The sequence below is a fragment of the Pyxicephalus adspersus genome, chromosome 5 (genome assembly GCF_032062135.1).
Source record: "Pyxicephalus adspersus chromosome 5, UCB_Pads_2.0, whole genome shotgun sequence".
NCBI lineage: Eukaryota > Metazoa > Chordata > Amphibia > Anura > Pyxicephalidae > Pyxicephalus > Pyxicephalus adspersus.
Genome location: NC_092862.1, coordinates 103,140,235 through 103,157,947, shown reverse-complemented (window position 1 = coordinate 103,157,947; position 17,713 = coordinate 103,140,235). Strand labels below are relative to the sequence as shown.

The following is a 17,713-nucleotide window of genomic DNA, read 5'->3' as shown; positions in this document are numbered from 1 at the left end:
TTCATAGATATAGCTCATAAAGTTATTGCATGCCAAGGTTGCTACATTTGGTCTGGGCAAGTGGGCTTCAGCAGCTTCTGGATATGAAAAGTTTCAAACTGACATATATTATATCAAATGTACATTGTGAGATCAAGGTTTCCTACATGACTTTGTGGCACAGGTGGAACTGCATGTGTTAGTTGTTAGAACCTTAGCTTTTCCATTTAATGAATTCTTGGATTTTCTTTCCATTATTGCTTAGAAAAAAGGATCCAAATGTCAAGCGACCTTTTCAGGTGTCTGCTCATGCAGTGGTAATGACACCGACTTTAAGTTCACTGTTAGCCTTTGGTAAAGCTAAGGGTAACACAAATTCTTTGAACCTTCCTCTACTTTACTCGTGGTTGTGGCAAAAGAAAATCAGGTGTCAGGCTAGATTTAATACCTGTGGACTTCTCCTGCCATTCATCCTTTTGACGTCTTTTCATTATCTGCTATACAGATAATGCCATACAGCTTTCATTACTGTGATATTCAGACACTTTGAGGTTGCTTAACAAACTCGCTGCATAAAATAATATTCAGTGCTCTCTGAGGTTATTATGATTATATACAGTTAATAAAAAAACATAGAAGATAAAAAATATAGTATAAAAGTATATATATATATATATATATATATATATATATATAAATATCTCAAACAGTAGAAAGGATTAGTTTAGGAATATGGAATGAACATCCATGTTTTATAAAATCACACTTTATTATCAAAACATAACATTTAAAAACATCAGACAAGAATCTTGCGTGTGTACAGGCCTCATTATCCAACGTCCAAACAACTATCCTGGCAGATCCATGGACGACTAACAGTTGTAATGGAAGTAAAAGGGGAGAGAGAGCAGCGGAGTGCCGCTCCACCATTCTCCCCCTCCCCCCTTCATGGAGCAGAATGGCGCAGTATGTACAGCACTCGTTCTTGCATCGTGCAGTCGTTAGTCGTTGAAAAGGATCGTGAAAGATCCTTTCCAATGACAATTATTGCTCGCGTGTACATAGCCTGACACTTATAAACAAAACATTCAGGGTATACCATATAACATACTAGGTCAAGTGAATCAACAGGACAGGTTTACTGTGTTCTCCTTGACTATTTCAGGTTTAGGTGACATGAACGGAGGCTTAAAGGAGGGAGGGGCAGTTTGCATGACTTGCAGAAGAAATCTTTTCCTAAACACAGCTAAGGTTGTGGGTGATTTTAGGGTGGTGAGCTCTTTCTGCAGCCTCTTGTAAGTTTAATGACCAAGACAAACTCTGCAGTCGTTTCTTTTTGCAAACCAAAGCACAGCTTGCTCCAGAAGTTAATAAACGTCTAGGCTCCATAAAGATTTTTTTTTTTTGTGATTAGCTCACAGTGGGGATTTTATATAGTAACTGACACCATGCTGCCTAATAATATGTATAACAAATAACAAACATCTATCCTAATTGCATTTATTAAAAAATGTACTTGTTCTGATTTAGATAAAAATTCAACTTGTGGACAGACCTACAGTCCCTATCTCTTATGTGACCCAGGGAATACCTGTATAGTAAAATAGTGAAAACCATGTCATAAAAATGTTTCTTTCTTAATGTGCTATTTAACAGGGAATTGCACCAATATATTTTTTATATAGAAATTCTACAAGCATTATTTCACAAAAAAATTAGCAATCAACTGTGTGGCCTTTAACTCCTTCCTGCTGTTAACCTTCAGCTCCATTGTGGAACTATTAAACATACTTCTTAATGGTAATGCAAGCTGTTGCAATATTTTCATTTTTTTTCTGCTGGCTCCTGGCGTCCCGGTGAAAGTGATCTGGGTGGCTGTAGAGCTGCCGGATCACTTTTACCAAGCCTATTATATTCACCTCCACTTGGCTCTGGTCATGAATAATTGTCTTAACTAGTGCAGACAAGGCCCTAGGGACCCCTGATACCTACATAAAGAATATCTTTTATATATATATATATATATATATATATATATATATATATATATATATTTGTATAAATGATAAGTTGGGCCATGTAAGCCTTTGTTTTTTCAGGTACTATTTTGTCTGGAATTATAATGAAAATAAAAAAAGTATGGTATTGTAGAAGAAAAGGTTTGCTATGTTTCCCATCCTGTTTAGCTATTGTCTTCTTCCTTTCCTACTGCAGTAGACATCATTTAGCAGACAATTCTTTTTTAATGAAGCATTTTGGAATTACCAGACTAAGTAGAGACGGAACTGCGGGTGGCACAAAAAGTTATTATATGCAATTGCTTAAGTATTTTGTTACACAGTGGAGAACTCGGAATTAAAGTTATTGAAGAAAGCTATTTCAGACATATTCTGTTACAGCTTTCCAGTAAATACAAATGTAAAAACTAGTGGAAACAATATATGAAATGCTTCACAATCTCCAGCTTGTTGTACGTCTCTCCAATAATGTATTATAGAAAAAATCCAAAGCCATGTGGAATAAGGGTTTTCCACTTCGCTCTTTTCTGTTATTATTATTAATATTACACAGTATCACAGTGTATATATATATATATATATATATATATATATATATATATATATATATCAGTCAACATTTTACACAGCGCTTTACAAAGTCCATAGTCATGTCACTAACTGTCCCTCAAAGGGGCTCACAATCTAATGTCCCTACCATAGTCATATTTCAATAACACAGTCTAACGTCAACTTGGGGGAAGCCAATAATAATAACCACATGCTTTTGGAATGTAGGAGGAAATGGGAGTACCCACAGAAAATCCATGCAAACAAGGGGAGAACCTGCAAACTCCATGGAACATAGAGCTGCAAAGATCAGAGTGCTAACCTTAGCCATCACGCTGCTCAGTAGCAAATCTAAGCCTCTTCCACTGATTTCTTTCAAATTAGATATAAAATATATTTATGTATAGGAAAAAAAACTCACAGAGAATTATCTTACCGGTATTTTTCTGTATTGATGGAACATATTTCTTTTTCTTTTAGCACGGTGCGTTGTCTCAGTCACTCAGTCACCTGAGCTTGCTTGTATGGTATTTTATTAAAATACATACCATTTAATTTAAAATATAGTTAAACTCTAATTTTTATTTTATTTTAAAATGAACAGGCCAATATTATTTTCAAAAATAAAAAAGAGTTTTTTCTCTAATATTTCAACCTGGAACTGGCTTTACAGTAACTCTTTTAAGCCCTGTCAACAGTCCAGCTGAAGGACCCCTGGAAAAAAATAGGAAAAAGGTGCGTGTATATAGGTATTTACCAAGGATGGACAAAATCATACAGTTCTGCTTTAAAGATGTAACATGAAAATAATCAGACAAAAATATATACAGTATATAATTGCTGAAATGCAGGAACCCATAGATTTGTTTTCAATCAGATACCTTAGCCTTCTGTATACAGAAATAAAAACTTATGTCTCTTATCTGTAATGCATATTTTTCTTTTTTGTAACCTTTACTCTATAATTTATTCTAATACCCTTATTGCCTGTTTCTACAATTCATGCTTCATTCACAATGTCTTTATTTGTAGCCATTTCATTGTGCTTAGACTACATGCATAAATACCCACATTCATGATACAGTACAACCTCTGTTATCCGGCACCCACAAGGAATAGACGATTCCGGATAAGTGATTCTTTCTGGATAAATGAGGTTTCTTTTTCCCAGCCATTCAGCACTAGACTTGAAAGGGGAGTCTTGTCCCCATTCACCTTTAGTGCTGAGTGGCTGAGAAAAGGGAAACCCTGATGATGGCTCAAGCGTCATCAGGGTTTCCCTTTCCCAGCCAATCATGGAGCGGAGCAATTAGCGAAGCTGTCGGGGGTGCCGGTTATCTGAGTTCTGGATAACTGGGGTTCTACTGTACACAGTGCAAAGAATCAAAGGACATGAAACTTTCTTATAAGCGGGAAGCTTGCATGAAGTGTTGAGCCAGAAATTGTACAAACCATCAGCAGCTTTTACATATTGGGCCTGATTTTTCAATGCTCTCCAAGACTGGAGGAATGGGTAATGGGTCATGGGTAAAGTTGGATGATCCAGCAAACCTGAAAAAGATCTGGTTCAGTATTTAAATCTTTTGCCAAACAATAGCAAATAATTTGTAAGAAATCTATTTCATGTTTCCTGGATCACCCAGGTATACTCATGATCTTCTCCAGTCTTGAAGAGCCTGAATAAATCAGGCCCATTCTCTGCAAAACCAAAATATATCTATTACTATTACCAATAATATATCTAATAGTGTGCTTGTTGCTCTTTATGAATTCTTAATGTGAGGAATGTGATTTAGGTTTCCTTAAACTTCCTATTTATTTCTTTTTTTTTTGCAGTGGTTGCGCTTGGCTGCCTAATTCTTTCTACAGCATTAGTTAACCACTTGAGATTCCTAACAAACACTATAAAAGGCTATAAATCTCTTCCTGTCGTTTTCCTGACTGAATTGTAAACAATGACGATAGTAATGTATCACTGGCTTTGCACCAACAAACATTAGAGGCCAAGCGCAACGTTTTATCTTGAGTTCTTTACTGATTTTTTGCAAACAGTAATGCACAGGGTCAATACCTTCTACATTGTTCACATCAATGTGCAGGGAGGATACTAGAGTGCTTTTGGTGCTTTTGGTTAAGAGGTGCTGTGAAGTTTAAATTTGCCCCGAGGGTTAGAGAACCTTAATTCAACAAACCTTGACCTGTTCTTGTATAAAAACAACTCCTCATTATAGTTACTGTTTTATGTTTGCTTTTTTTTCCATTGACATAAAAACAGACAATGAAAAAAAACAATAAAAAATGTAAACTAACATTGCACAAATAATAATGAAATACAGAAACATGATAAAAAAATACAATAGATAGTCCTAATAAAACAAAACTTAATCCTCCCCTAAACCACACCTTCCAAATTAAGAGAAATGTTGATTTTTTTTCTGTTTTAAGCAAATTTGTGAAATTTCAAGGACTAGCTTCAAACTCACAGGATATTGTGTACAATATTGTGTACAATCTGCTTTAACCTCACCTCGTACTATGTAGTGTGTGGTCCTAAATTTACATTGGATCTGGCCAGCTCATTCACTACGCATTTGTTAGCAAATTTAAGAAAATTTGTAAAATCAGATTTTACAATCATGTTGTACTACATGTAGTCAGATTTTTTAGGTACCAGGTTGAGTGAGCACTGATACATCAACCACATTGAACAGTTGTCTTTGTGGAGGATGGTTTATATATGTTACACATCAAAGCATTAAACACAGCTACTACAGAAAGACTTTCAGCCTTTATATAGTGATTAATATTAATAAAAGATTATGTGAATGACAATATATTTACCTACTGTATCTTGTGACCCATTTCTTGAAAAGCACCTGCTTCTCTGCCCTCCTAAGTACTGCAAGTATATACATTATCCAGGCAGGAATTATCATGTACCCGTTGGAACAGGGTGAGGTAATTTTATGCAGTCTTTAGGAGGAATGCTGTATGTATAGGTGACTCTTTGCTGACAAGGTAACTTTAGGAAATACCTGGATTTAGACAAATATTCTTTTGTATACAGGTTCGGAGAAAACATACACTAAGCAGATTGTTCAATACATATCAGGGTCTTTATAATATGCATATTTTGAAAATAACACGTAACTCAGTAGGTGACACAACTTTTTAACCTTGACGTCAAATAATATTACCTGGATTAGGATTTAATAAAGCTGAATTCTGGTCAGCACCTCCAATAACTCCCTTTCGTTCTATGGTTACCGTGTAATCTGTGTAATCTGTTTTGCAGCCCCTGTGATGTCATTACAGGGGCTGCAAAAATTCTAAAAGCATTGAAAAAGAGCAGTCGAAAGTATATGCAAGTCTTTGTTATCAGTGACCAGTCAGAGGTAGGGGACATGTCAATGCAAGGAAGAAGGAAACAGATATTTCTTTGGTGTTCAAAGTTTAGCATCATACAGCTTTCAGATAAGGACTCAGCCCAATCCTGTGTTAACACGGAGTTCTTAGCAAACCGAAAACTTGCTACATACCTACCTTACCCTATCCTAAGACCATATTCCAGTTTTTCACTAACCTTTGCTATCAGCTCTGAAATCCTCTGTCACTGCCAGACATAATAAATTATGACTCTTCTACATTGTTTCTGTGCAGTGCAGGCACATCATGATACCATCTGTGTTAACTTTCTCACAACTCCATGACTGGTTCCACAGGAAAAGATTTCTCAGCTCACATCCCTGCCTCTCACATACTGGGCTTGATTTATTAAAGCTCTCCAAGCCTGGAGATGATACATTTTTCTGGTATGGATTTCTTAAAAGTCATGTGCTAATCCTTAGCAAATGTTTTCAATTGTGGAGCAGATCCATTCCAAGGTTGTTGGATCACCCAGCTTCAGTGATGAAAGTGTGACCTTTTCCAGCCTTGGAGATCTTTAATAAATCAGCCCCAATGTATCAGAAAATTTCCAATTGCAATTCACCCTAGGAAAGGCCTACACATGAATCTAAGACTAAATGACTCACATGGCATGGAAGTAGAGGGATGTAACAACTTAGATGGGGAGGAGTGGGTTGGATGAACCTTGTGGTCCATAGGCAGAAAATGCTTGTTCACTGGAAGTTGCAGTGCACCAGTATGTGTTAATTTCCTAAATTCAGGGAATCTATTGTTGGCATCTATACCCTTGGGTTTCTGGGTCAACACACTTGCTAATATTATGGAGCTATTATGAGGGTTTTCCAATCCTTCCTTGTTGGATATTTTATTACTTATTTATTTATTGTGAATATGAAAGCAACAGTTGTACTTGAAAATGAAAAAAGTGGTGGGAAAAAACAAATTCCTAGGTGAGCAGAAACAGAATAATACTTGATAGAAAAGGTTAGAATATAGATCTTTATTATTAGGGCCTGGTAGGCGACACTGGTTTTAAGCCATGACATTACCAGAAGGCAGAAATCTTTATCTGTTGGAGTATCCCAGGCATATAAAAGAAACTAAGTGGTTACCTCTTCACACCTACAACTCCAATGTTACTTGTGCACTGCTGCTTTAATGCCTTGAGTATAATGTATATGTGAGAGGGAGGAGTGGGAAAAAAGTTATAAAAGTTGGGTAAAGTAATGAAAAAAAATTTCTTTTCAAGTCAACCAGTCAGGTTCCACATCCTAATAAAGTTATGAACTGGAAGCTAAAACCCGTTTGGCAGGTAAAAAAACAAAACAAAAAAATACATGTTTTCCTGTCTTGCATTGAGTCCTCTCAAAAATGAGTTGATTTCAATGTTTTTCTACGTTTAACACCATACTAGTATTAAATTTTGAAACCACTGTAATTCAACTTGAAGGAAAGAAATTTAAACATGCAGCTAATGTGTTTCTTCCTCTAGGGAAAGAAGTTCAGTATTTCCACACAAAGGATAACCGCTAACTGACGGATGGTGTAGACATCCTGTTTCATATAATTCAGTCTGCAGAAAGCACATTACATAATAATTTAAATCAAATAAACTGGCAAAGAAATTATACCATTTTTCTACATAATGTTCATGCTAGGATCTGAATTACTGTCAGATGTCTGGTGTCAACAAATGTTATAATCTCAGCTTTGGGTTTGTGCCTAGAACTTTCAATTTATATCATACTTTTCTATAACACTTTATTATAGGCATTCTAATGATCAATATATATATATGTGCTGATCATTAAAATGCCTATAATAAATTGTAAATATATACACATCATAAAAAGTCAAATGGTGTAATGTATAAGCAAGGTCATCAAAGAATGCCAGAAACAAAAGATGACATTCATTATAACAGGAGACGGCAAACTTTTATGGCCACTAGGCCATTTATGGGGTGGGCTGGAGTACACTAGGCCAGACTGCTGGTCCCGCCTACCACCAGGCAACGCCCCCTAAAGTGAAATCCCTCTCCTCCGTATGCATTGCGGAGGAGAGGGATTTACCTTCAGGGAGCATTCCCTATTTATCGCGGCGGCGGAAAATCAACGCCAGCCGTAATAAATAGGGGAGCAACAGCAAGGAGGTGGCACCGGAGCTTCGGCGGCTTCGGTAGTTCCTAACACCCCCTGGAAGATAGGACCAGCAACCTGTGGCTCCCGAGCATTAGACCGGATCGGCCAGGGGGTGTTAGGCCGGACCGAACTACCGGCTAGGCTGTATCTGGCCTAAAGGCCGGAGTTTGCCGACCCCTGCTTTATAACATGGTAGCACATGAATACATTAGGATCTAATCATTATGCCCCTAATACTGTGCCCTGCATGGTGCAATCGCAATACTGGGTTCAGGGCTTAAATTTATTGTCATATTATTCATGAAACCCTTATTTAGCCACTATGTCCTTGCTGGAGGGGGGGGGGGGGGGGCTTCCTGCAGCAACAGTATCTGTAAAGAAATGTCCCAATGGTTTTCTCATTGTATTTGAGGGAAGCCTTGTGCTGCATCCATGTTCCTCATCTGTTGTTTTCATTAGGTCCCCATGGATTGCTTAGTGTGGATTGTAACATGTGTTTAATGGGATTCAAGGGAAAGACATTTACATGCAGAGAGCATGTTGCAAAAGTAATATCCTAGGGAACAGGAGGGGTGCAAAGGATGTATGATCAGGACCATTATCTGTACCTTGTTGACCCCTTGCTCAAATATCCAAGGGATCTAAAATTAATGGCATCACATAAAGCTTCTCAAAGCTTTTCTTAAAGATAACTGTTAATGGTGAGGTTTGCTATGAACAAGTAAATGAGTATTACCATTGAATATTGAGTATGCAGGAATAACCATAGACAGACCCCTGTACAAATGTACACCCTCTAATGGTCCTTTTTTTAAGTAACATTTCTTTTTTAAGAAATAAATGTAATTCTTGCTCCTATTTGTGATACAAAAGTACAGATTTCATTTTACTTTTCTGCTTTCCAATGTGCAAAAAAAAAGGATTTGGAGACAGGTGAAGACCAATGGTGATGGTCGTTTAATAGCAATACCTAAGCCCCATGGTCCTTGCCGAACAATAGGTAAGCACAATGGATCCATATAGGAGCATCAGACTATATAGCAAAGCATAATCAAGCTTGTATTAGATTAGTAAAAAATAATCACACTCTTGGAAACCATAAGTAGCTTTGACACCAAACAAAGCAAATCTGTATTTCTTAACTTTTGAAGATTTTTTTTTTGCTGACACAAATATGTCAACAACATATAATTATGTATTTATAGCATTAAACAATGTCTGGTAAGCCTATTAGGCATAACTATGAACTGAGTTCTAGAGGAACAGTAGACAATAGGAATCATTAGCCACACTTACAGATTTGCAATCACAGCTGCCATTAACAATAAAAAGAACACAAGGAGTTAGAGACTACTCTGTTATTAGCTCAATATACCATTTTATTCTAGTACAATAGTTTTGTATTATTTTAAAAATAATTTTGATTATGACAAGCATATAAGAAAGCTAAAATGTGGTGATCCATGCAAATGTTTTAGATGACGTTATGTAGAAAAATTAATTACTCTTTTTGATCATATTTTTTTCTCTGACAAATCTTTTAACACAAGTGCAAAAATTGACTGCACTAGAAAGACTTCTCATTTAACATTATTCAAAATGGAGAAAAAAAATGTTTATTTAGGGTGTTGTGTGAACTATGGGGGGTGTGGGGGAGCCAGCCTGTTTAGCAATTTTACCTGCACCTGTCATCTAGCCAATATGACCAAAAAGGGGAAGGAAGGGGGGACCCAGCAAGCTGGATCTAACACAAATATCCATCATTCCTTTTGCTGCATCCTCTTCTTCATTACAGGAGACCTGGTATGGTGCCCACTCTCTCAACACAGGGCTTAGATGAGCAACCGGCAATTTTATATGATTTAAATAGGACCTGTAAAGCCTAGCAAGTTATTTCCTAGTTAGAAGATTGAGCTACTCCAGATAACTATCCTACTTTGCACACAGGGCCATTACAGACCCACAGCGAGCTGCAGCAGTAAATGGGAGTGTTTGGGAATGATGTGGCTGTATGCAGGCAGATTGTGGTGTGGTTCCCCAAAAGTGACGAGTTGCTTTTCGCCTGGATTTGTGCCACACCTGCATGCAAAAGTGATGGTGCGGTTTGCCACTGCCCAGCACATAGTAGCAGTTTGCTGCACTCCCAGCAGCTGCCAACTGGGCAGTTTTTTTCACCGCAAATGTAATAATCTGGCACATAATATGGGAGACAGTTATTAAAGGGGTTGTTCTGTTCCTGGAAAATGGTAATTTTCTCCTACATTACAGAAACTATGACATTTTCCATGATAGTTCCCTACCCCCCCTTCCCGAACTGTAAACCAGTTCCTATGACTTAATGTTGTAGTCATTATTCCATATGGGCAAGAAATCCAAGAGACACAAGTTGTAACCCAAAGAGTTACCAATCTCCCATTTTTGCTATCATAAAGGCAGTAATTTTAATTAATTAAACAAATTAATAAAAAAAACTATCTAGTCTACAATTTAAGGGTTTTAGATAGGATAGTGCTGCTTGCATGGTTTTTCATATTTCGTAATAGCTATGTTTTGCTAATACCACTGGGGAGCGCATTTTTTGTGCGTTAGATCTTACATTAGTTTTTTACTAATTTTTGGGTGGTGAATCCAGAAATGACCCCAGTTTTTTGCTATCACATCCAGTTTTTATGATACAGGGTACCCTCCATTTTTGTCAAAAAACATAGAAGTTTTACATACAATGAAAAAATAACGAAATAATTACTGGAATGTACTGATTATTTAAATTTCTTTTGTTCCTACAAAGGATTTATTGTTACTCTATGACATTTTTTTTTCAGTAAAACCTTTGAAAATGAATCGGGTAAGCGCTTAAGGTAAAAATTACGCTTATAGCTTTTCCTGGAGTGTTCAGTGTTAGGACAATCCCGCCGGATGCTCCAACAATAGTCAGCCATCATATGTACATCCCATCTACCCCGATACCGTCCTTCCATGACCTTCAAATCTTGGTGGAATCGTTATCTCTCCTCATCACTGACTGCACCAAGGTTTTCCGGGAAGTTAGAAAGATGGCTATGCAGAAAATGCACCTTGATGCTCATATTGTAACCAAGCATTTTGTAGCTCTCCAAGAGTTTCTGGACAATTTCTGTGTAATTATTTGCTCGTGTGTTTCCAAGAAAGTCCTTGACAATGGCTTTGAATGATAACCAGGCATTCTTTTTGACTTCTGACATTGTCCTGATGAAATGTTCATCTTTGATGAGCTGCCGATTCTGTGGACCATCAAACACACCAGCCTTTATTTTTTCAAATGACAGGCTAGGAAATGCCAAAATGAGGTACTTGAACCAGTCTCCTTCAGTTGTCGAAACTTTAACAAACTGCTTCATCAGACCCAGTTTCATGTTCAGTGGCGGGAATATAATATTCTTTCTATCAACAAGTGGCTCATGTAGAATGTTTGGATCAGCTGGTTTTAATGCAGATCTTGGAGGCCAATTCCTTTCCACCCAAAGGTTGAAGACATGTCCAGAGGACCTTGGTTCCTTTTTCAAGTACGTTTTACTCACACAGTCTTGATGCTGGGAGGATCGCGCTCGGGGGTGCACCGGGCAGAGCCGCGGATCCCCAAAATTTTCTCGCGAGCCACCGGTTGACAACAACTGGACTAGGATAATCTATGTTACATTTTTTTTTTCTTGGTATATCCTGAAGTTTTCACTATTCAAAAGTAACAGTCACTGAAATAATCTCCTGGCTCTCGCCAAACCATAGGTATACCAAATGGCATCTTATCACATGTTCCCTTTGTCCACATCCGTAAACCCTCGACACACTGTTTGCACGCCTTATGAGGGGCCCAAGACTTTACTTGATCACCAAGTTTAACTTTGAAGTATACCAAATAGGCTTGCTCTACAAATGTGCTGATGTTCACCCTTTGACTGGGAATGGTGAAACTGCCACAAAATGAACGGCGAGAAACAGCAGAGCCAGACATGATCTGAAAGTAAGGAAATACGTGTGTAAGTAGCAAAATTAATTTTGCTTATTCCCTACGTAGAGCGAAGCACAACCTCTGACCACACTGTCTTGCCTGTAAATGAATAGCCTATAAAAATCCACACTACAGTAATCGCATTAATATAAGGGAGAGAAAGAACTTGATGTGATAGAAGAAAACTATCTGCACTTTAAGAATCACCATACCTATTTTAATGTAAATAAGCTTAAAAATTGAAGTCAACAAAGTATTTGTTCAAAATTGTTACCCAGTGTAATATCCTACTATCCCTCTAATTGTTACTGTAAGTAAAGGTGGTAATAATGTTTCTTTTTAAGTACCATTTTACCTGTCAGACTTATTGCCAGCTATATATGTTAGTGAAAAAATCCATTTGCCAGGGATAACAATTCTCATCGTGTTTTTGGGCACCAGCAGGGAAATTTAATTCCACACCTTAATGTCCTGAACCTTCTCCAATGGCCTCGTTTCAGTTAGCAGGCAGCCTATCTGTACATATCCATGTAAAATGCCCATATCACTCCAATATCTCATACAGAGAAAGTTTGCTTAGGGATGTACTTGTACTGTTACATTTATAACATATTTACTTCACAAGTTGGCATATTAGCTCACAAGTAATTTTTTTGAGTTACCCATGCATTAACACTGACAATAAAATACATATTCAATACAATTTATATTCAAATTTCAGAAAGTAATTTTTAGACACTTTTGCTTTAACACATCCAGTAAAGCTTTGTAAATTATGTTCAATGTTTATTAGGCTTGTGGGCAAACAGTTGTGACAGGTAGGGTTGGCACTGATTTTTAATGTGTTTTCTGTTTATAGTACAACTTGCAATGCTTATAGAGCATGTAACATTTGTCAGTGGAGAAATGCTGGCAGTATCAATCTTTTTTTGGTTTATCAACTTATCTGTTCTCATTTTCAGCAACTAACAAATCATTTATGCAAAATATGTGTATGCATCATGAAGCTATGAATTATTCAATAAGTGCTGATGTTTAGTATAAATGAAAAAGTACTACTCGTCGGCCACCTGATGAGCAATCCTCGGCTCACTGACAGCTGTACAAAATCATGTTAATGATCAAGTACAAAAATGTTCGCTGTATGCTTTATGACGCTTTCTTAGACGTAAAAACAAGGATTGAATATGACGTATTGTAAGTCCGTATGCCATGTGTTCCAAAAACATGCAGTTAGGTTAATTGTCTTCCCTGGAAAATTGACCTTAGACTGTATTAAACATTAACATATTTAAAGTCATTAACATTCATAAAAACATTACCAAATAACTATGCTAGGGACATCAGATTGTGAGCCCCTTTGAAGGACAGCTAGTGACATGACTAAAGACATTGTAAAGTGACATGTAATATGTTAGTGCTATATAAATACTGTGTAATAATAATATTATATGGTTAGGAGACTAGAAGAAAGAACAAAAAATGATGGAGGGAACTTTGGAAAGAGCATGAGCTTAGGTCTTTTGAACCTAGTGTACTATTATTGTAATAATACAGGAATATTAATATTGAGTGCCATTTCAGCCTATTTCCAGCTGTATGTGTTGGTCCCAAGACCACCATTTATATATAGGGACAACAACTCTTCATTGCGTTGTCCGTGGCCATCAGAGAAACATAATTCCACCGTCCTAGATATTTTCGCATGGCTTCTTTTGTTTGGCATATGGAGCCCAATAGCAGATTGGCATATGGAGCCCAATATTTACATATCCATGTAAAATGTCTATATCACTGGTCACATCATATGGATAAGTTCAGTTTTGTGTTAAAGTAAAGTGAAGGCTGCATTTACACTCCTATTTGTATCTGTGTGTTACTGAGAAATCCTGTATAAAGGTAAATCTGTTAATGAATAAAAGTGGACAGAAGCCCTAAATCTCTCAGGGGTTAAATTAAGTTAAGGGGCCCATTTGGATCTATGCAGTGTGATATGCGCATGCATTAACATGCAGTGTGGTGTGTGTTGAATGAATGGGCAGGCAACATATTCTAATATGCTTAAAATACACAAGAAGATTTTTTTTCAAGTGCAATGGTTTCACAATCTGAAAAGGAGACTTTACTTAGCTTAATTATTTTCATAGTTCACTTTGCAAAGGATATCTGATCAGGGAATATAAAAAAGCAGAGCTTCTTTTGATTCTTATGATGCTTCTTTTGACAAAATAATATCAATCATGTTGTAAGCTCAGCTAATGGATACACAATTCAGACCACAAAAATTACACATTTCTGCAATGTTCTATTGAAATTTGAACATAATTGCCTGACAGATTTCTTTACTAATAAATGATCTTCTTTACAAGCAAGGTCCTTAAGTATACCTTTCTTGTAAAAAGAAATCTTGTTTACCTGGGTATAGCAGAGAAACACTGATACTTCTTGGCTTCTCATAATCTAAAGCAACCTTTCTCCACCTTTTTAACACTGGGGAACCCTTGAAAACACTTTCAAGCCTCAGAGATCCCCTGCAAATATTTATGATATGCCCAGTTCATAGTAGTGGTAGTCCCCGGGTTAAGGACATCCGACATACGGACGACTGCTAGATACGAACGGGGCTTCCCTGCTCACTCGTGTGCAGAATGAGGGGGGAGGGGGTGGTTTGCATGACTTGCAGAGGAAATCTTTTGCTAAACACAGCTGAGACTGAGCTCTTCTGCAAGCTCTTATAACTCTTTAATGTTCAAGACAAACTCTGCAGTTGTTTATTATAAGAACAAATCTACAGTTCTTATCGCGTATGTAACCCGGGGACTACCTATATATTAGCCTGGTGGTCAATGGAATGATTTCTTTTTACATTGTTGGCCAATGGGAAGAATGCCATCTTTACAGATATCCGAAATTGATAATTGATCCCAGTGGTAACTGACCTGATAACCACAAATTGCACCTTGTTCAAGGCACCCCTACCAACTTCTGGAGGAACCCTTTGATTACACAGAACCCTGACTGGGAAACACTTGATCTCATACACACAGCACTGGAGTCTTGTACTTCCCTCGTCTCCTCCTGGGCGATCAGACAGCCCAAGGCCTCAATTTTCACATGGCCAGGAAAATTGGTACAAGTGCTGCTTTGTTATAACTATCTGCTAAACAAGATCCTTACATTACAACCCTTTTACGATAGACTAAACATAAAAAAAAGTTTTTGTTTTTGAAGTCTTGTGCTGCGCTGTAAACCTTTAAAATCTGTGTTATATAAGGAACATTTAACAACAGCAAATATTTTTTTCAGTAAAAAAAAAAAGTATTATAATTAGGAAATATAATTTAATTGTAAGTATCATCCAACATTCAATAATTACGAATATTTGGCAACAAAATGTTAGCTTTTGTGTCTCACACAAATCCTAAACTGACATAGAATAATTTTCTACTGCTTAGAAAAAACAATTAAGTTTCTTTTGCTATTTGGCAAGAAAATTTGTGATTTTGTGTGTGTCTGTGTTTTTTGAGATGGTAAATACTGCATGGATTGAAAGTTTTAGTTTATGCACAGATAACCTGATGCACAGAAACTTTTTTTTAATATATATATGTATACATATATATAGTGGCTTCAGAAAGTATTCAGATCCACTTTGTTATATTGCAACCCAGTGCTACAATCATTAAAATTTTTTTTTCTCATTACCCTACATTCACTACCACATAATACGAAGTAAAAACAGAATTTTAGACAATTTTGTAAATGTGTTAAAATGAAAAAACTGAAATATCACATTAACATAAGTATTCAGACCTTTTGCAACAACACATTTATCTCGCTGCTAAAATGTTTCTGCACATTAATTGAAGTCCACTAGTGGTAAATTAAACCTATCGGACATGGCTTGGAAAAGCAAGGTATACCAGATTTAAATCCTGGTCATTACAAACCATCAGAATGATTGTGAATACCTGATATTGCATTCCAAGCCTACTAGGTTCAAAAGACAAATAATGATCAGAAGGGATTTCTGTTAAGAACTACAAAGCTCTTCTAACTTTCATTAAAAAAATAAATACAGCAAAAAGGATTCATGTCCTTGGATATATATAATAAACCTTCACATTTACAAGCTGATCTATGATATTTTCAGTGAAAAAACATCCAGCAGATGTTCAACCTTGGCTTCAGGCCAACACAGAAAAACACTTATCTGCAAATTAAAACAAATAACTCTATGATGAACAAGTCACAATATGCTGGAAAATTGTGTATTTCCCAATCCTCCTTTCATGTTGTGCAGTTGACAGTTCATAAAATCATTAGCTTCTGCTTGGTGGGCTCATTTAACTCTACAACGTTCTGTGGGATATATATAGGACAGTGAGAAGTGTCAATAAATGCAGAAAAAATGATGATGCAAATTGTAAAGAATTTTTTTTCTTTTTGAAACATGTTGTTTTGTACCAAAAGATGCTGCTAATTGTTGCCAGTAGGTGTTTCCTTCTTATTCAACCTAACTAAATTGTTGTCAGAACAGATTTGAGGAAGGCTTTTCTAATACTTTTATGTTTCATTTGACAGGCCACCTGTAAAAGATTTGTAACTAGGACACTGGAGCTTAAAGCGTGATCAACACTGCAAAAATAAGTAATGCCTAACTTTTCTGATACAACTTCAGGTAAAGAATATTAGAGAACATATTCAGCATTAGCTACCCCACAAAAACAGCAGACTAATAAAAGATATATTGTATACTTATTTATTTTCTTTATTTGACAATAAAAGTGTAGTAGTTTATTTGTCTGATTCAATAAACTGTGCTGCATTATCAAGACAAAAAAAATTATCTTTGGTACTGTAACCTAATGACACAATAAAAAACTTTTGTTTTCAGGTACTTCAATTAAAAAATACATTCAATGCAGTATTTGTCATTCAACAGTATTCATTTTTAAAACAAATGTTTACTTTTGCGTTATTATTATTCTCAAACATCCATATGGCACCCACCAGTAGGGACCAAACGTATGGTTATTTTTCAACAGGTACCAGGGTCAATTTATGGGGGAGCCAACTAACCCATGTGCATATTTTGGAGGTGTGCAGGAAACCAGGGTGCCCAGAGCAAAATCACACAAACACAGACAGAACATTAAACTTCCTTGAGAAGAGGCTTCTGGCCAGGATTCACACCTAGGACTCAGGATAAGCGAGAATGCCTCTGGGATTCTCACGAAATATTTCTCTAAATTCCAATGGGTCTGCGAAATTTCGGCGAACCGATTTCGCCAAAGCATCAGAAGATTGAGAAAATCATTACGATCCCCGGCACTAGAGGTTAATTAACCTCTAGTGCTCTGGGATAGCAGTGGATTCCCAGAGCTGCATTCATTTTTGCAGCCCTGGGAATCCTCCTGTTTGCGATCCCCAGCACTAGAGGTTAATTACCTCTAGTTCACCGGGATTGCAGTGGATTCTCAGGGGTGCATTGGTTCATCCCCGGCACTAGAGGTTAAATGGGGACAAGTCTCCCCATTCAAAACCTCTAATGCTCTCTGATTGGCTGAGGAAGTACAGCCCGGTGACCGTAGAAACTGAACTGCAGATGAATTTTCAATGGAGAAACTCCA

General features: G+C 36.9%; 1 protein-coding gene across 1 annotated transcript in view; it reads left to right on the top strand.

Annotated features, from left to right (window-relative positions):
• The window catches only part of NEK11 (NIMA related kinase 11), a 158,934-nt gene extending 142,171 nt beyond the window's left edge, over window positions 1-16,763 (top strand). The window contains exon 16 of the mRNA XM_072412330.1: window positions 16,665-16,763. Within this exon, the coding sequence (XP_072268431.1) occupies window positions 16,665-16,686 (22 nt within the window). The 3' untranslated portion in view covers window positions 16,687-16,763. The remainder of the gene's footprint in view (window positions 1-16,664) is intronic.
• The last annotated feature ends 950 nt before the right edge of the window (window positions 16,764-17,713 follow it).